We start from the raw sequence: 19,302 nt of genomic DNA, 5'->3' as shown, positions 1-19,302 counted from the left end.
GTTGCCATCATTGCTCTGGGGAAAACTAAGGGCCAAACTAAATGAGAGCCAGCGTGGTGTAGTGGTTAAGAGAGGTGGACTCTAATCTGGTGAACCTGGTTGGTTTCCCCACTCCTCCACATGAAGCCTGCTGGGTGTCCTTGGGCTAGTCACAGCTCTCTCAGAACTCTCTCAGCCTCACCTACCTCACAAGGTGTCTGTTGTGGAGAAGGGAGGGAAAGGTGATTGTAAGCCTCTTTGAGACTCCTTAAAGGTAAAGTGGGAAAAAAAAAACAACTCTTCTAAATGTTATGGCAGCTATGGGTTCAACCTGTGGCCGCTGCTGCTATTTTAGGGAAGAATTTGATCATTTAAAAATGCTGTGAAGGCTTGATCTTGATTGGGCCTGCAGTGTGTGGGGTGGGGGATCTTGTCCCACTGCACCATGGTTATTTTGACTGTGATCCCATGAATAGCTCATCCAGTTTTTAGACAGACGTCTGAGCTCAGAATCCATATAGCCACAATACCTTCCTCTATCACGCTCACCCCTGTGAACTCTCAACCAAAGAGTTGAGAAAACTTGACGTTAGTGAATCTTTCTCTCCATATCCGTGCATCAAAAGCAGAAAGTGGAGAGTTAGCATGTATATGTTCTAGATACACTATGAGAGCAATCCTAAACAGGTCCTACACTAGTCTACTCATTGGGGCTTACTCCCAGAATCCTGTCCTTAGGGTTGCACTGTGTATTTTCTAAATATCAAACCAGTGGTTTCTCTAACATAGTTATAAATGCCCCTAACCATGGGGTCATGTCTTCACATAATTGCTTGCCACAAGGGATGCTGGTCCCAAGAGTTTAACCAAGGAAGAAGAGTACAGACCCTTCAATGAAACACACATGAACTTATTCTGGATCTATATGTTCAGGAATAAACAAGTAAGAATGAAGCCAAGATCACCTTCTTGGTACAAAAGGGGTCAATTAGGTGTTTGCCTGAAAAACACCATTGTTACACTAATGATACCTAATGTTAATATCACTAGAGCAAGAAAATCTTTCTGTGGATTCAGAACTCTTGACTTTTGGGTTGCAATACTTAACAAGCCACTTTCATGAGGTGAAACTCAAATGAATCTTGCCCAAATAAAATTTGAGGAGAAGAGTTGTTTTTTATATGCCAACTTTCTCTACCACTTAAGGAAGAATCAAACCAGCTTACAAACTCCTTCCCTCCCCCTCCCCACAATAGTCACCCTGTGAGGTAAGTAGGGCTGAAAGAGTGTGACTAGCCCAAGGTCACCTAGCTGGCTTCGTGTGTAGGAGTGGGGAAACAAATCCAGTTCACCATACTAGCCTCCGCCACTCATGTGGAGGAGTGGGGAATCAAAACTGGTTCTCCAGATCAGAGTCTTAACCACTACACCACGCTGGCTCTTAACCACTATACCACGCTGGCTCCCTATGCAAGGCAGGCCTATGCCTGTTTACTCAGAAGTTAAGTCCTATTTTATTCCATGGGGCTGACTCCCAGATAAGTAGGGCATATGTCCATAACAAAGACGGGCAAATATGGGAGCTGCTAAATCAACCTTTGTCATGTCTCCCTCTTGTCGCAGATGGCATGCTGATGACCACTCAGCGGGTGGAGAGCGGCAGCACCCTCACCAAACAAGTCACTCAAGAGTTTGTCAGCAGAACCATGATGTCCAACAGCAGCGGGACATTCACCAGACAGACAGACAGGCAGTTCTTTGAAGCCTGAGTCCAGAAGGAAGCTGCCGAATGGACACCTGGCTTTCAACAGGGGATGATCTGAAGTGGACCCGTTCTGTGGTCAACTTCCGGATGAGCTCATGGTGCCCGCTTTACTGTGCCAACGTTAAAAGCATTAGTTGTTGCTTTGAAGCTCCACTGGGAGGCAGATGCATGCAGCCCAGGTGGAACCTTAAGACATTATGAAAAGAGCTTTTTTAAAAAAACAGTAGCTTGGTTATGAAGGGCTATTGCAGAGTTTTGACTCGAGACCTTGACTGTTGCATTCTGGGCTGTTCAAATGTTGCCACTGGAAGTTAGACCACACAGGACCGAATGTGTGTTTAAATCACCCCTCGATGTCATTCCATCCCCCCTCCATTTGTTTCATTGTGAATCCTTTCCTGAGTCCACAGCCGCTTGTCAGCACTATTAATACCACCAGCAAAAGCCATCTGTCACATTCTATACCTTATTGTAAGTGTACCTGTTGGAATGCATGGGAGGAGCATTACCTTGATTCCTACTACATTTCTGGGTAAAATCCCCTGTCGATAAAGTATGGTACCGCAGTAGCCAATTAGCATGTTAGTTTGCAGAGCACCACCTACAATGCCTTATGGGAAAATGTTGTTTAAAGTTCTGTACAGTTTGCCTAACATATATATTATGTATTTTTTTTACAAAGAGTATTTTATTTCACCTAGCAACATGGGACCAAAATTCAGGCACTGATCCTCAGCACCTACAGAAGCAAACGTGGCATTATAATCAATGCCTTTACCCTGAAAAGCCCTAGAACAAAGCCCTCCCTTCCCTCTAACTCACTGTCAGTGGTGGACAAGCAGCAGAGCAGGCTGGTGACAACATTGGCTATGTCAGTGTCATAGGCTTTGGCCTAGGCATAATGAGGTTCAGCCCAGCCATTTTTGCTTCCCTTCATGCTTTCTCACCAGTGGCAGCAGGTGAATATATGCACATGGTTTTCCAATACCTTTATAATACAGGCATGGGATGCTTTTGTGTATTCACAATGTACTCTGTCCCACTGCTTCATGGATACTGTAGTCAACTACAGCATCTATAAGGCAGTGCAGCTGTGACGTGAATCAGGCACAAACAAGAGCACTTGCAGCCTACGTATTACACAGGTGCTGTCTAATATTTAATCTGCAATTCGGCTGCTCCCATGTGTGCTCGTGTTCGACTTGTAAAATTTTAATGTACTGAAACATTCAAACCTATGACCCCCAATCTAGTTTGAAGGGGTATAGTCAATTATATCATTTATTTCTGGCCATCCTTAGGTTCAAAAGCAACAATTTGTCTCAAATTGTCTGAGGAGGATAATAGGGGAAGTAGCTATAACAGGACCAGAATAGACAATCAAGAGAAAATTATGACAGGAACAACGCAGGAATTACATACTTGGGCTTCAGACTAGAGACAAGCAACCTGACCATACCTTTCTTTTCTACAAGTAGGGTTTTTTTACTTATTTGCCTGTGTTTATTTATTGATCTGTATGCACATTTAATGATGCAATCTCTTAAACAACCACTCTCCCCTTTGCTAAATCAAACAAATTCAAAAGAACTGCCCCAAGTGACTCCTGTTATGGCATTGGGTATGTTACAGTGTTGAAAGATTATGACTCCAAAGCCATCATTTCCTGTTTTGCATGACTGTTCCCATAATGCTGTGGTTTTCCAACTAGGGTTCCTCAGTTAGATCAGTAGGGTTGCCAGCTCCTGGTTGGGAAATACTTGGAGATTTTTGGGGTGGAGCCTGAGGAGGCTGTGGTTTAGGGAGGGGAGGGACTTCAATGGGGTATAATGTCATAGAGTCCACCCTCTGGAGCGGCCATTTTCTCCAGGTGAACTGATCTCTGTCATCTGGAGATCAGTTGTAATCCCAGGAAATCTCCAGCTACCACCTGGAGGTTGGCAACCCTAAAGATCAGTAAGGTGGGCAAGCTCCTGCAAAAGACAGCTCACCACCACTAGTGCTCTGCACATTGTATGACTGAGGCCTAGAATGTGTGGCCAGTGGCCTACATCGTCTGAGTGTGTATCCTATTGCAAGATGCCATAAAATCCTTTGCAACATACTGTGGGTCCACAACAGAAAATAAGATGTTTCGCTGCAGACAAATATATGTGGCAAGTGTCTAAAGGTAGAAACTTTGCCACCATATTAATACAGTAGGACAATTTGGCCCCAAAGTAACTCTTGCCTTTTGCTTTTCTTTCAATTGACACTTCCTTAGTACCCTGGATAAATATCAGTGCCATCAACAGAACCAACGCTTGATAATTTTGGTTTAATGAAAACTACATAAGAGGTTCAAACAGTAGATTAAGGGGGTCACTATACCATCCATATACAATCCCTAGTAATAGGTTGGTTCCACTGTTGGAGGGAGGAGGAACTTTGCCCAGCACAGCCCACAACAGGAGCTCAAATCGTTGCAGCTGCCCAAAAGGAAGTGATGGTTGTGACTTCTCCCCACAGGTAATGGGGCCCTTGACAACTGACCAAAGGGGCTGACCTCAGATCTAGGCCTGCCTAGTAAAGAACAGTTGGAGGCCTTTCGCTTTTAGAGGTAAAAAAATTGGATCCCGTGGAGTCTCATTGCAGGGTTCCCACTGACCCATTCCTGCCAACTAGGAAATCCTGCAAACCTTCCTAGAGTAACTTTTCAAAGGGGAAGATTTATTTGCAGAGCTTTTAGAGCGCAGTCAATTTCATGGCTCCTGTGTATTCAGTTCTCAGCACAGCATATCGCTGGATATAGGCTATGTAGTTTATCTCCAAAGCTTATATTACACCCTCTTCTAAAGGAACTTCTCCTTGGTCGCAACCCCTTCCTACATATTATAGTGCTTTGTACTGCGAATGCACCGCAGGCCTTCCTTTTAACCAAAGTACCCATCTGAAGTATCTGATGGGCCAGATTTCAGCAGCAGAATGCTTTTATCACCAGTGAAAAGAGAGATTGTATGCTTTTACTCATGTAACAGGAGAACTGCAATAGGATGTAAATGCCATTACAGTAGCCTACTACGACTGGCAGAGGTTGGTGGCAGTTAACACATATGCAATTTGAAAATTAATGAACGGTCTGACCGCTGGTGTTCTGGATCAGATATTGCACTTAATAAATATTTTCTTTGTGGTCCAGGTTGCTGTTTTTTTTTAAATTTCCAAATATGTCAAGATGTCACAACGCTGAAAGCTGTGTCTGTTGATGAGACTAAAAGGCTTACAATCCTGAACAGAGTTAAGTGTGCCTAATCCCACTGATTTCATGTCTCACTCTGTGCAGGATCAGGCTGTAAGAGCAAAAATGTGAATGTAATTAAACCCACCACCACCCACAATGAACAAGATGGAAGGGTCTAAACCCGAAGGACAAGCTCAAGCCAAAGGCCTCAAGTTTAAGAGCTAATCTGATCACAACCCATAATCATTCTTGTACTGGAAATACCAAGTTTCTGTGTCAGTGGGAATATTAATGACGCGTGCTAAAGAGACATTGCATATTTCTGGCTGGACATGCTACACATCCTTACTGTGAAGCTTTGGCAGAGGAGAATTTAGGGATTAGAGAGGAGAGAGATTGGCCATAGATAACAAGTGGTGTTGCTACAGCTGTATCCAGTCCTACTTTAAGCTATGGAAAACTGCTAAAGCAGTTGCTGTATCTTAGTGCTTACAAAACCCGGCTTGCAGATAAAACAGGTTGTAGAAAAATGGCTGTTACCGCACTAGGTATTCCCAGCGATGTATTAAGAGTTTGAAAATGTTATTAAAAAAATCGCTTTAAAAGGGTTTTTGGATGCCACGGCTAAAAAACGGTTGGAAGACGTCTTCACAGCTAAAGGGGCCAAACAAAGTGCGAACAGTATTTTTTATAACAGTTTCAAACTCTTAATACATCGGTGGAAATACATAGAAAGTGCAAACAGTATTTTTTATAACATTTTCAAACTCTTAATACATCGCTGGGGATACCTAGTGCGGTAACAGCCAATGCTCACCATTCTCCTTCGTTTACACGAATCCTCTAAAGCCAGCCTTGAAAAAAATGCTATGATCACAATGGAGTCTCCAGCATTTAGCCATACTATACCACAAGTTATGTTTGTTATGAAGAAGCAACTGAAAATAATCTCCCATAGGGTTGCCAAGTGCCTGAAGAAAAAAATGTCCTGTCCCTTTAACAGAGGCTTAAGGAGATGTTATTTACAAGGTGATGTTATTTACCAAGCCTCAGCTGCCCATTTCCTCTCATTAAAGGGACAGGCCATCTTCCCCCAGGCCTGTTGGCAACCCAACACACAAACGATACCAGCAAACCAGGCCTGCTCTCACATCAAATGATAAGCAAATCTTCTGCCATAAACTACAAGGTTAAATTGTTTCTCTTTGGCCCTGAACTGATACACAGGAACACAAAGCCCTGCATGCAAAATGGATTTTTTATTACATTTGTGAAAAAGATGCCAAGGCATTTCCTCTGGTATCATTACCCCAAGAAGATCAGGTGGGCAAACTGGCTCAGGGCCTAGCAATTTTCTTTCTGGTAACGAAAAGGCTGCGGGTCCTTGTAGAGAGACGGGACGTTCTGTCAAGGAAGAGAGTGTACTTTGGCGCCATCAGAAGCTTTTGTGCAATAGAAGGTTGCGGTCCTGCTGTATTTTCCCTAGTGGATAAGAGCAAAAGTCAGGTTCTGTATCTGCCTCAATAGGCTGACAATTCTGTGACTATTGTATAACAATAACAAATGCCATGCTGTATGCTGATGCACATTCGTATCTCACGGTGCAGGGCAATCGTCTGACAGCAACTACCGAGGGCCACAACTAGGCTAGATGGTGGTAACTGCAGGTGTTTAAAAATGTAATTGCCCTAATTCCATGGAAAGAAAGACATGGGGTCTATTTCGAAAAGCAAAAGGAGTGCATAGTGGAAGGGGGCTTATTCCCCTCCAGGTCTAGCTGAGGTCCCTTTCAGTATCACTAAATTGCCAACAACCTGGAGGGGGAAAAGGAGGGTTTTCCACTGGGAGATGCTTCCAAGCCCAGAGTCACATCACAAAGTTTATGCATATTGTTAAGCTGAGGGCACAAAGCTGGATATGCATAAGATCTCGTTCTAAGTCGCTAAAAGCTGTCCTGTCCAGATTCAGACCCACACAGGTTATGCTCAGTAATGGAGATGGCACAATCACAGGGCAGTTCAGTGTTTCTCAGAGCTGTTCCAGGTCTCATCAAAGATAAGACGAACTATGGACAAGGGCGAATGTATTACAAGTATCAGTAAGTACACCTGCGTATCCCACCAGTCACAATGACGGGCTCAGCAGTCTGCGATCTAGTGGTTCTTCCACATACCTTAATGTGTCTCAAGACTTCCTCTGTGGCACTGGATTCGAGCAGAGTGACCGTGCAACCACCAAACCCGCCTCCAGTCATTCGGCTGCCATAAACGCCGGGGACCTCTAAAGCAGCTGCCACCAGCTCATCTAGTTCCGCACAACTCACATCGTAATCGTTCCTGCGAAAGAAAAGCAAGTCACTCCTAGAAGGGGAGGTCACAGCCAACTAAAATGTTCAGCAACAATTTTTTTAAAAAAGATCTCAGGAACAGAACCCAAGCACAAAACTTGCGACAGATGAACATTCACAGCACAATATGGTGCTCCTACAGAAGTTGCAAAAGGCCATTTAGGGTTGCCTTAAGAGAAGCATCATCTAGAAGGCAAGGAAGGGCAGCCTTTTCCAGATGCAAGTCTAAATTGTAGTTATGCTCTCATTTGTAAAACTTTACAAAACGTTAAAAAAATTATTTAGTTCAGCACCAAACACAAAAATGTTCACACAGTTATTATTATCTCTCTGAAACAGTGAAATTCTGTAACATAAGGAAAGGCCCTGCTGGATCAGACCAAGGCCCATCAAGTCCAGCAGTCTGTTCCCACAGTGGCCAACCAGGTGCCTCTAGGAAGCCCACAAACAAGATGACTGTGGCAGCATTGTCCTGCCTGTGTTCCACAGCACCTAATATAATCGGCATGCTCCTCTGATCCTGGAGAGAATAGGTATGCATCGCGATTAGTATCTATTTTTACTAGTAGCCATGAATACCCCTCTCCTCCATGAACATGTCCACTCCCCTCTTCAAGCCTTCCAATTTGGCAGCCATCACTACATCCTGGGGCAGGGAGTTCCACAATTTAATTATACACTGTGTGACGAAAGACTTCCTTTTATCTGTTTTGACTCTCTCACCCTCCAGCTTCAGCAGATGACTCCGCGTTCTAGTATTATGAGAGAGAGAGAAAAGCTTCTCCCTGTCACTGTCTCCATACCACGAATAATGTTATAGACCTCTATCTGGCTCTCCCCTTAACCACCTTCTTTCCAAGCTAAACAGTATTACGCAATTTAACCGCTCCACATAGGGCAGTTGCTCTAGCCCCTTGATCATTTTGGTTGCTCTTTTCTGTACCTTCTCAGGCTCTGCAATATCCTTTTTCAGGCGTGGTGACCAGAACTGTACACAGCATTCCAAGTGTGGTCTCACCATAGATTTGTACAAGGGCAGTACGATAACAGCAATTTATATTCTCTATTCCTTGTCTAATTATGGCCGGCATTGAATTTGCCTTTTTCACAGCAGCCGCACACTGGATTGACATCTTCATCGAGCTATCCACTACTACCCCAAGATCCCTTTCTTGGTCCGTCGCTGCCAGCACAGATCCCACCAGTGTATATGTGAAGTTGGGATTTTTTGTTCCAATATGCATTCCTTTACACTTTCTCACATATGTAGAAAATATCTGTAACATAGTGGTTATGAGAATAAATTGTGATTTGGAGGGTCCCTGGTTCAGCTGCAAGGGTCTTCCTCAGCAATCCCAATGAGGAAGGTACAACTCTGCTGCTGCATGTGGCCTTGCACAAGCTACCTTTCACACAGAAGCCACTTCCATGGAGGACCAACGCACATGCCTGCAAATTGCTGTGCGTCCCCTTCATAAATCTGACAGAAATCTGAGGTCATTCATTGCCTGTGCCAGGTGTACACAGGGCAGTTTGCATGCCTATAGGGTTGACACACGGGACAATCTATCTGCAGGAACATAACAGGGTGAGAAATGGCCCTAAGACTCTTCAGTCTTTCGGGTATCAGCCTACCGCAAAGAATTGTGACTCTCCACCATCAGTTGCCCAAATCTCTTGTAATCCCGGGCCTGCAGTGACTCAGCTGCCTCGGTAGTGCGTTCGATCTCCCCGATCACATGCCTGGCTCTCCTGTACACCTCCTCACTCAGCAGGGCCTTAGAAGCTGCACAGAAAAATATCTGCAGTTAGGTAAAATAGATTAAGAAATGATCTTCTAGGAATTATCTAGGTTACATAACTCCCCTTCAGAAAAAAACGGAGGTGGAATAAAAATTCTGGAACATACATTTACAACTATTCATGGCTACTAGTAAAAATGGATACTAGTCATGATGCATACCTATTCTCTCCAGGATCAGAGGAGCAGGCCCATTATATTAGCTGCTATGGAGCACAGGCAGGATGCTGCTGCTGCAGTCATCTTGTTTGAGGGCTTCCTAGAGGCACCTGGTTGGCCACTGTGGGAACAGACTGCTGGACATGATGGACCCCCTCCCCCCTCAAGTTCACTGGCACTCTTCTGCCCATCCCACTTTGCTCAGGGTTTCAGATGTAATATCCCAAAAACTTCTGAAGGAACGTTGAACACACAAGAATGTATGAAGCTGCCTTATATTGAATCAGATCATTGGTCCATCACGATCATCACTGTCTACTCAAGACTGGCAGTGGCTCTCCACGGTCTCAGGTGGAAGTCTTTCACATCACCTGCCTGGTCTTTTTAACTGGCAATGTTGGGAATTGAACCTGGGACCTTCTGCATGCCAAGCAGGTGCTCTACCACTGAGCCACAGCCCCTCCCATTAATAAGTGTGTACTGTCAAGTTACAACTGACTCATGGCGACCCAAGGACCAGAGTTTTCAAGGTGACAGGTGGTTTACCATTGCCTTTCTCTGCATAGCAACCCCAGTCTTCCTTGGTGGTCTCCCATCCAAGTACTAACTGTGGCTGCCCCTGCTTAGCTTACATGTTCTGACAAGGGGGAAAAAACCCTTTATGTCCCCCTCCTTCCTTTTCTGGATAATTCTTACCCTCTAAGCTGGACATGCTGGCTTCTCTCAGACTTGCCTTGCCAAGCACCTTTGCTGCCTCTTCACACTGGCGCCGACGTGTGGGGTATTCGCTGCCTGTCAAGGTGTGCCGTACATTGGAATTGGTGATGAGAACAACTAGGTTTGGGTCAGTCAAAGGAACCAGGCGAGTCTCCAGTGACCTGGACTCAGAGGACACAACAAGCCCACATGAAACAATTTCCAACATATGGGGCTTTCAAACTGTGGATTTCTATTGTGAACTTTCCTCACATTGCCTTCAATCAAGCTTGTTGGGTGACCTTGCCCCACCTGCTCTCTTTGTCTCTCTCTCAATCTCATATATCTCACATGATTGTTGTGAGAGTACAATGAGGAAGGAAGAATCACGTATGCCACCCTCAGCTCCTTGGAGAAAAAAGGTGGTATTAAAATGTATTAGATATATAGAAGCCTAGTCAATATATTCTCCAGATAACTGCGCGTGCGTGTGTTAAGTGCCGTCAGGTCGCTTCCGACTCATGGCGGCCCTATGAATCAATGTCCTCCAAAACGTTCTATTTTTGACAGCCTTGCTCAGGTCTTGCAAATTGAGGGCTGTGGCTTCCTTTATTGAGTCAATCCATCTCTTGTTGGGTCTTCCTCTTTTCCTGCTGCCCTGACTCTTGCCTTCTCATAATGTGACCAATAACTAACTGTTCTTAATCAGTTTTTCTAATCAGGGGTCACAAAATAAAATTGACATGTTTTAATCAGATTCATTTGGGAATTCTAACAGTCTTTTCTGCTATGTGGGAAGAAAATCACTTCAACTAAATGTGCATGATCTGAAATGTTACAGTAATTGGGGGTGTTTACTGGAGAATAAAAGGATAAATTGGAGAATAAAAGGATAAAATTCTACATAACTTTTAGTACAGGGAGAATCATAAGTAATAACTTTCTGTCTTCCATCAGACTCCTTTTGAGTCTTCAGCAGTTATTGTCCGTAACTAAATATTCAGATCTTCATTATAGGGCTAGGCAGAACCTGACTCCTTCATTGAGAATTATGGCAACTTTGATGTAAGGGGCTACATGAGAATTGGGTCTCTCGGTACACTGAGCTACGAATTATGTCCTAACCTGCAGTCTATCAGCAAAGCATGGCCTTCCTTCCCCATCACAGAGATGAACTGGTCCATGATCCCACAAGGCATCATTGCAAAGGTGTGCTCCGCTTTCTGGCATGCCAGTGCCTTAGCTACTGGATCCCCATCATCTGTGTCATGGAAGAAAGAGACATTCATAGGCAGATGAATACTTCCTCTGCTCCATGCAATGGGCAGCAGGCACAATTTCTGCATGATACTTTTCTTCCATTTTGGCCTCCGGACTTGGATGAAGGACACGAGCCTTGATGGATCAGACCAACATCCTCTTTCTAATAGGGAACAGACAACTGCTTCTAAGAAGCTCACAAGATGTGCATAAAGGTTGCCACTTTCTCCTGTTGTTTGTTTCCAACATCCGGTACTCGGGGGTATTCTGCCTCTGAAGATTTAATTCAGCTGACATGGACAACAGGTACAGAGTGTTCCAGACACAAGACAGTGTTTTCTTACCTGGACAAAGCTGCTGCAGAAATGTGTAGGTAGCCACCTCCAAGGATGCTGAACTTGAGAGACCACCACCCAGTGGAATGTTACTGGCTATGACCGCATTAAAGCCAGGGAGGGGGGCAGCTACAGAAAGACAGAAGGAAGAGCAACAGAGCTTTCAAAGAGCAGCAAAACTACTACCAAAAAATACAAAATGTTCCTATTAGCCCCAGGTACCCTTGAAGTCCTGTCCTATCTGGAGAGAAGATGATCAGGTCATTTATGCTTGGGATTTTTACCTAAGGTTCGTTGCTGGCTGGACCCACACTTTTCTGTTGGGAGTCTATGAACTAGCAGTCTCCATGCTCAAATCAGGAAGTATTTGAATCCCCGCCCTTTGAAATGCTGCTTTGTAATTGGCTTAGTGAGGGGAAAGTTTTCCCCCAAACCCAACTGCTGCATAAAAAAGCATTTTAAGAACAAAAACAAAAAACGGAGCTATTTGAAAGGAACGGGGGGGGGGGGGAGAAACCCAAGCCTCGTTTTAAAAGCCTTCTGCTCAGAAAGAACTCCGAGGAAGCAGGAAGTATTTGAATCCCTGCCCCTTGTCATGCTGCTTTGCAACTGGCTGTCTGCTTGCTGTGAGACCAAGCTTTTGTGTCCCACTTTGCCTTATGCATGGGGATTTCAAGCGGGCTGAGCTCAGAGGAGAGGGAAGAATTGGGTTAATAGAGGGACGGGAAGTCCCGGGATTTGTGAGGACTGGCAGCGAGTTCATCTCTAATGGAGGGAAATCTCACGCATAACTCCAACAAACAACCAAGACAGACCGAGGGGTGAACTTGAGTGAAAGAACCCATGCATAAACAACCTGTTTACCGACACCAATGAAAGGGAAATGCCCTGCTTTGAAGAGTTAAAAGCACAATAGACAGCCATTGTAGGATTCCTTTCTGGAAGGTTTGCTCTAACTGCCTTCATGAAATCCCTCACACTCCCATGTGTTTACTGTATTGACTGGACTTTATCATAGTGCAGATAAATCATTAAAACACAACTAAGTATATTTACTGGAGAGACATCAATGATGTGTGCTCCACTCTATGTATTTCTGCCAAAGTGTTGAATAACGAAGATAAGCTTTAACTTCTGTATGTAACAGTATAAGTAAAATGTGAACAAGCAAGATACATTTTGCACGGCAGTCCTAAGCACAGCTGCACACTTCTAAGCCCATTAACTCTGACGGACTTCAATCTTAACTCGAATCTTAATTAAAGAGTCAGTTTGGTGTAACGGTTAGAGAGTCAGACTAGTATCTAGGAGACCCATTCTGCCATGGAAGTTTGCAGGGTGACCTTGGCCCAGTCATACACTCTCAGCCTAACCGTCTCTTAGGGTTGTTGTGAGGATAGAATGGAGGAGAAGAGATGATGAAAGCCACTTTGGGTCCCAACTGAGGAGAAAGGTGTGGTATAAATAACTCTGGCTAGGATTGCACTGTTGTAACTGTAACTTCTCCCTCATTCTTTAGCCATGCCCAATTAATAAACTATACAATAACGTAATAACAAAATTCCACCATAGTGCCACCGAACATGTACAGAGTACCCAGGGTTGCCAATTTCCAGGTACGGCTTTAAGCATCTGTGCAACTATGCATCGGAAATGGAGTATCCCTTAGGGGAACACTACAAGATTTATTTGGCATAGCTGCTTTTTTCATCCCCATGGGAGAAAGGAAATAATATGAGAATTTTGAATTGGCTTTGACTGTAAGTAATGTACTATCTTGCTATTCATTATGAAATGTGTACCTATAAGGAAATTAAGTTATAAAAAGTTATAAATGGATACAGAAACGGGGCTGAGGAAGAACAGAAACGATCGCCCCCCTTGCTACTCTTCTATGAAGATTTGTTGCAGTTCATTGTTGGATACTTGTACCTGTATGGGACTGTTTATACCAAATTCCCTCGCCATTCTTCTATGAAGATTACTCATAGTGGAACTTTTGAGACTTGTACCCTTTAGGACTGTTAACATAGGATTGTATATATATATGTGTGTTGTATGTCATTCACTGCACTTAGTACACCTTGTTTTTGTAATCTTGTGATTGATTGATTTAATATCATCAGCCTTTCCTGTACTTAGTTCCTTACCTGTGGTAGTAGTACAGAGGTGTTTACTTTGGTTGCTTAATTTCCAGGTACTAGCTGGAGATCTCCTGCTATTACAACTGATCTCCAGCCGATAGAGATCAGTTCTCCTGGAGAAAACGGCTGCTTTGGCAACTGGACTCTATGGCACTGAAGTCCCTCCCCTCCCCAAACCCCATCCTCCTCAGGCTGCACCCCAAAAATCTCCAGGTATTTCCCAGCCCAGAGCTGGCAACCCTAAAAGTACCCCTTGTCCTTTAGCAACTGCAGAACCTCCCCACAGAATGAATAAGCGGGACTTCCTTCCAGATAACAGATTGCTGAGTAGTTCTGAGCCTTGGCGTCTCTCCTGGCACCTTGTTTGGAAGAACTGGCCACACATACTGGCCATACCTTCTTTGACAGCACTCTGAAAGCACAGTCCATTTTTTAAAAAATTGTGGTAATACTCTCATGCAATCACTAAATTTGGAGCTGTTCAGTTTCATCGCTGATCCATCCACCATTCCTACACCTCAGCAGGGAAAGGGCAGGGAGGATTCTTTCCACCAATAAACACTATTGTGTCCTTTCCTCATCCCAGCCTCGCCAAAGAACACAACATGGACTGTACCCCTATAATGCTGGATCACCCCCTTGACGTAATTTGCCCATCGAGGTTCTCCTGGTTTCAAGGCACCACCTTCCACTGGAACTGGAAACTGCACCCTTTTGGGCTCATCGGCTTCTTCAGCTGTCGTGACGATGGATATGATTCCATCTTGCCTCGGACTCCCAACCATCACGGTTCCCATCTGCAAGGCCTGAAAACAGAGACAATACCTGAATCTATCCCAGTAAAAACCAGAAACAAAGGTGATGTAATACACCTTCCAAATGGCATGTGGAAGGGTAGGCTGGAAATGAGGACAGCTATGAGCAGATGTTGTTGAAGAGCAGTTAGGTGTGGGAGCGGTCTAACCCGAGGCAGAATACTGGTTCCCGCTTCTATAACGTTTAGTAAACACGAATGTTTGTTTAAGGAAGTTACTATCTCCTTCACAGCAAGACGTGGCAAAATCAGGGGTTTCCCAGTGCAGCCACTGGAGTCTTTTGATAGGTCTACCAAGGTACTAACTTGCACCTAGGGATAAGACATAGAAATATGACTTCTCTACAGCCAGTGTGCATGTTCTGTGGGGTGTTTGGCAGCCATAGGTAAAGACTGCTTTGAGAACCTCTAGCTAAATCATGCTTGCTAACAGATGCAAAACTACATGGCAGCCTGACCCCAAAGGGCTTTCACGGGAGGACTTTCCACGTGAACCGAAGCATTTTGATGGTGTTCACTCTGGCTTCCTTGGCTGGATCCCTCCATCCACATCAGTGATCACTCTGGCCTTTTTAGGGTAAAGCACAACTTTCTCGTTACCATGGTGGCAACTGGACTCATTGAAAGGGCAGGGTGATATCATTAACATATAGCAAACACTATAAAAATATCATGAAATAATGGAGACATAGGTTCTTGTAGGTTATCCGGGAGACACTGTCCTTCAGTGTTACTCCTCTGAAGATGCCTGCCACAGCCGCTGGCGAAACGTCAGGAAAGAAAATACCAACACCACGGTCACACAGCCCGGATAACCTACAAGAACCAATGAACTCTGGCCGTGAAAGCCTTTGACACTAATGGAGACATAATTTGCAAACAAATAATAATTCACAAACGGAAAAAATCACCATAAATTGAAACCATACTGGTTCCATATTCAAAACCTGTATTAATAAAGTACATTTTTTTACAAATATATTTGTTTCTGTTTTTTTTTTTAAACTTGTACAGAATTCTCTTCCCTTAGATATCAATGCTGTTTAGATTGAAACCCCCCTTGCATTATAATGGGAAGTGTACTCTACATGCAGATATAAATAAATTCAGTATGAGGAAATTTCCAGTAATCAGGAGGGCTGTGTTATTGCTCAAATTGGGATCTTTGAGTCTTGCTACATCTTTTTGGATACTTTCCTCCAGCTTTGCAACAGGAAGATCTTGTGTTTCAAATACAAGATCCATTGTTCAAACACTCGACCTTGAAGTAAGTAACAACTCACTGTTGCTGGCATGATGTGGTTTCTAAACTGTGATTTTATGATGTACGTTTTAATTAGTCGGCTGCCTTGGTCACCCTTGAGATGGTAAAGGCAGGATACAAATTTTGTAAAATAAAAATAAACAAAATATACAAAGTGCAAATACCGTATCTTAATAACACAGCGGCTGGCCTATGGTGAAAACTGTACAGTTGGGCCACCCATGAAGAAAGCAGGGACTCCTGTGACTCTCCAGGTATGCAGAGATATATGACTTTGCCAAACTAACCAAAAGCAAACAAATGCCAGATTGATAAATGATCCAGAAGGGGCTGAATGTAGAGAAGAGCTGCAGATATGTTAAAGGGGAAGGGGGGGAAATAAAATTGTTCCCACGCCTGAGAACCCCCTGGAGTAGAGGGGGGGGGATGCGGGTTCCAAATCATTCACCTCCCCACTTCTCTTCAGGAAGTATAGGTATAATCACTTGAAGCATCTGATTTTAAAGCAAGCTGGATATTTTCTGCTCTGTAGTAGCCAATCCATGTACATTTTGCTGGGATTCCAAAGTAGCAAGGAAACCCTAGCTCCTTAGATCTGATGGTGTAAAACCACAAATAGGGGGGGGGGCAGGGGACGAAGAGTAGAAGTTATGAATGTGAGCGCCAGCGCGAGTCCGATAAAGCCATCTTCAGCTGCTACAACCATCCCGTGGGGTAAAAGCTTTGTAAATATCTGTATTCCTTTTCAGTAGAAAAGGGCCAGAGTCCAGTAGCACCTTAAAGACTAACACAAATATTTTCTGGCAGGGTGTAGGAGCTTTCGTGAGCCCCAGCTCACTTCTTCAGATACAGCTAGTTTCTAGCTGTATCTATACTTTGTTTGCTGTACTCGGTCTACCTTAGTTTTTGATAAGTTCCCTTTGATGCATGTTAACACATTCCCCTTTTCACTATTCAATATATGTTTTAGCAGTAAGCTGGGCACAGTCTAGATTTTAACCCATGACATCTCAGTATGGGGCAGGAGTCTTTTTCGAGGTCCCATCGTCCTTTGGGTGTGGGGTTGGTTTTTAGATCAGTTTCATTGGGACCTTACTGGGATCTTTAAATTGCGCGGTGTCCCCTGCATTTCATTAATTCACTGTTGAACTGTATGATGCAAGCCGTTCTGAGCCCCGCTGGGTGGAGGAGGGTGGGATAGAAGTATGATTCAATAATAGGATTTCTCATACACCCCGCCAGAAAATATTCGTGTTAGTCTTTTAAGGTGCTCCTGGGACTCTTGCCCTTTCCTACTACTGCAGACAGACTCACACGGCGACCCACTGCGGATTGTAGGGTGGGATCCCGCTTTTAGAGACGGAAAATAAACCCACTCCCAATGGGATCGACCCCCGAAGCGTCGCATTCCCAGAAGGCTGTCCCTATCCGGCCAGGAACTTGGCCCTTTCTCTCCCGCCCCCCTTACCATCGGCAGCACGAAGCCCTGGTTGTAATCGGTGTGCTCTCCGATCAGGTTCACCCTTCCCGGCGCCGACGCCGCGATCTTGGGGTCCACCCCTCCAAAAGCCCCTTTGTACGCCCCGCGGGCCGCCGCCAGGAGCGACCGCCGCTCGGAGCCCTGCAGCCCGTCCATGCCTCCGATCGGCAGCCCCGGGGGCCAAACTGCAAGGGGCAAAGGATCCGGGGGGCAGCGGCTCCTCGCTCTCCCCAAATAGGGAACAACCGCAAATATTACAACACGGTCCGGTGCAACGTCCGCATCGCGGGTCCCTCCTCCCCACGTGCCTCCCACTTGGCCCCTGCCTGCCGGCCTGCCCAGGACGGCCCCGTCGCTCCGCCCCTGGGCTTCCGTCAACGCCCACTAGGGGTCGCTAGGCTTCCTGTAAACCTCGCCTCGTAAGAACATAGGAAAGGCCCTGCTGGGTCAGAGCCAGGCCCATCGAGTGCAGCAGTCTGTGCACGCAGAGGCCGACCAGGGGCCTCCAGGAAGCCCCCAGACAAGACACATGAGCATATAGGAGCATAAGAAAGGCCCTGCTGGGTCAGACCCAGGCCCATTAAGTCCAGCAGTCTGTGCACACAGTGGCCGACCAGGGGCCTCCAGGAAGCCCCCAGACAAGACACATGAGCATATAGGAGCATAAGAAAGGCCCTGCTGGATGAGACCCAGGCCCATCAAGTCCAGCAGTCTGTGCACACAGTGGCCGACCAGCTGCCTCTAGGAAGCAAGACATATGAGCATGTAAGAGCATAAGAAAGGCCCTGCTGGGTCAGACCCAGGCCTGTCGAGTGCAGCAGTCTGTGCACACAGTGGCCGACCAGGGGCCTCTAGGAAGCAAGACATATGAGCATGTAAGAGCATAAGAAAGGCCCTGCTGGGTCAGACCCAGGCCCATCGAGTGCAGCAGTCTGTGCACGCAGAGGCCGACCAGGGGCCTCCAGGAAGCCCCCAGACAAGACACATGAGCATATAGGAGCATAAGAAAGGCCCTGCTGGGTCAGACCCAGGCCCATTAAGTCCAGCAGTCTGTGCACACAGTGGCCGACCAGGGGCCTCCAGGAAGCCCCCAGACAAGACACATGAGCATATAGGAGCATAAGAAAGGCCCTGCTGGATGAGACCCAGGCCCATCAAGTCCAGCAGTCTGTGCACACAGTGGCCGACCAGCTGCCTCTAGGAAGCAAGACATATGAGCATGTAAGAGCATAAGAAAGGCCCTGCTGGGTCAGACCCAGGCCTGTCGAGTGCAGCAGTCTGTGCACACAGTGGCCGACCAGGGGCCTCTAGGAAGCAAGACATATGAGCATGTAAGAGCATAAGAAAGGCCCTGCTGGGTCAGACCCAGGCCCATCGAGTGCAGCAGTCTGTGCACGCAGAGGCCGACCAGGGGCCTCCAGGAAGCCCCCAGACAAGACACATGAGCATATAGGAGCATAAGAAAGGCCCTGCTGGGTCAGACCCAGGCCCATTAAGTCCAGCAGTCTGTGCACACAGTGGCCGACCAGGGGCCTCCAGGAAGCCCCCAGACAAGACACATGAGCATATAGGAGCATAAGAAAGGCCCTGCTGGATGAGACCCAGGCCCATCAAGTCCAGCAGTCTGTGCACACAGTGGCCGACCAGCTGCCTCTAGGAAGCAAGACATATGAGCATGTAAGAGCATAAGAAAGGCCCTGCTGGGTCAGACCCAGGCCTGTCGAGTGCAGCAGTCTGTGCACACAGTGGCCGACCAGGGGCCTCTAGGAAGCAAGACATATGAGCATGTAAGAGCATAAGAAAGGCCCTGCTGGGTCAGACCCAGGCCCATCGAGTGCAGCAGTCTGTGCACGCAGAGGCCGACCAGGGGCCTCCAGGAAGCCCCCAGACAAGACACATGAGCATATAGGAGCATAAGAAAGGCCCTGCTGGGTCAGACCCAGGCCCATTAAGTCCAGCAGTCTGTGCACACAGTGGCCGACCAGGGGCCTCCAGGAAGCCCCCAGACAAGACACATGAGCATATAGGAGCATAAGAA

General features: G+C 45.9%; 2 protein-coding genes across 2 annotated transcripts in view; one reads left to right on the top strand and one right to left on the bottom strand.

Moving 5' to 3' along the window:
• The window catches only part of ITGB4 (integrin subunit beta 4), a 101,262-nt gene extending 99,459 nt beyond the window's left edge, over positions 1-1,803 (top strand). Inside the window, exon 41 of the mRNA XM_056858023.1 lies at positions 1,603-1,803. Coding sequence (XP_056714001.1) covers positions 1,603-1,748 — 146 coding nt within the window. The 3' untranslated portion in view covers positions 1,749-1,803. The remainder of the gene's footprint in view (positions 1-1,602) is intronic.
• Positions 1,804-6,281: 4,478 nt separating this feature from the next.
• Positions 6,282-17,420, bottom strand: GALK1 (galactokinase 1). Its single transcript, XM_056861758.1, has 8 exons — positions 17,253-17,420; positions 14,323-14,512; positions 11,572-11,691; positions 11,093-11,228; positions 9,968-10,149; positions 8,947-9,097; positions 7,138-7,300; positions 6,282-6,446 (listed from the first exon to the last, which is right to left on the bottom strand). The coding sequence occupies exons 1-8, from the start codon at positions 17,418-17,420 to the stop codon at positions 6,372-6,374; spliced, it is 1,185 nt and encodes a 394-aa protein (XP_056717736.1). The 3' UTR covers positions 6,282-6,371.
• Positions 17,421-19,302: the final 1,882 nt, after the last annotated feature.

This window comes from Euleptes europaea, chromosome 1 (genome assembly GCF_029931775.1).
Source record: "Euleptes europaea isolate rEulEur1 chromosome 1, rEulEur1.hap1, whole genome shotgun sequence".
Lineage (NCBI taxonomy): Eukaryota > Metazoa > Chordata > Lepidosauria > Squamata > Sphaerodactylidae > Euleptes > Euleptes europaea.
Note: the sequence above shows the minus strand (reverse complement) of the source record. Positions and strands in the feature narration are given on the sequence as shown.

What these genes read in the sequence shown, in the direction of transcription:
- GALK1 (XM_056861758.1), bottom strand. Translation starts at nt 17,420, where the DNA reads ATGGACGGGCTGCAGGGCTCCGAGCGGCGGTCGCTCCTGGCGGCGGCC. An exon ending in GGTGATCCAGCATTATAGGG is followed by an intron (nt 11,692 to 14,322) that starts GTACAGTCCATG and finishes GTCTTTCTGTAG; the next exon opens with CTGCCCCCCTCCCTGGCTTT. An exon ending in GAGAGTCACAATTCTTTGCG is followed by an intron (nt 7,301 to 8,946) that starts GTAGGCTGATAC and finishes TTTCTTTCGCAG; the next exon opens with GAACGATTACGATGTGAGTT.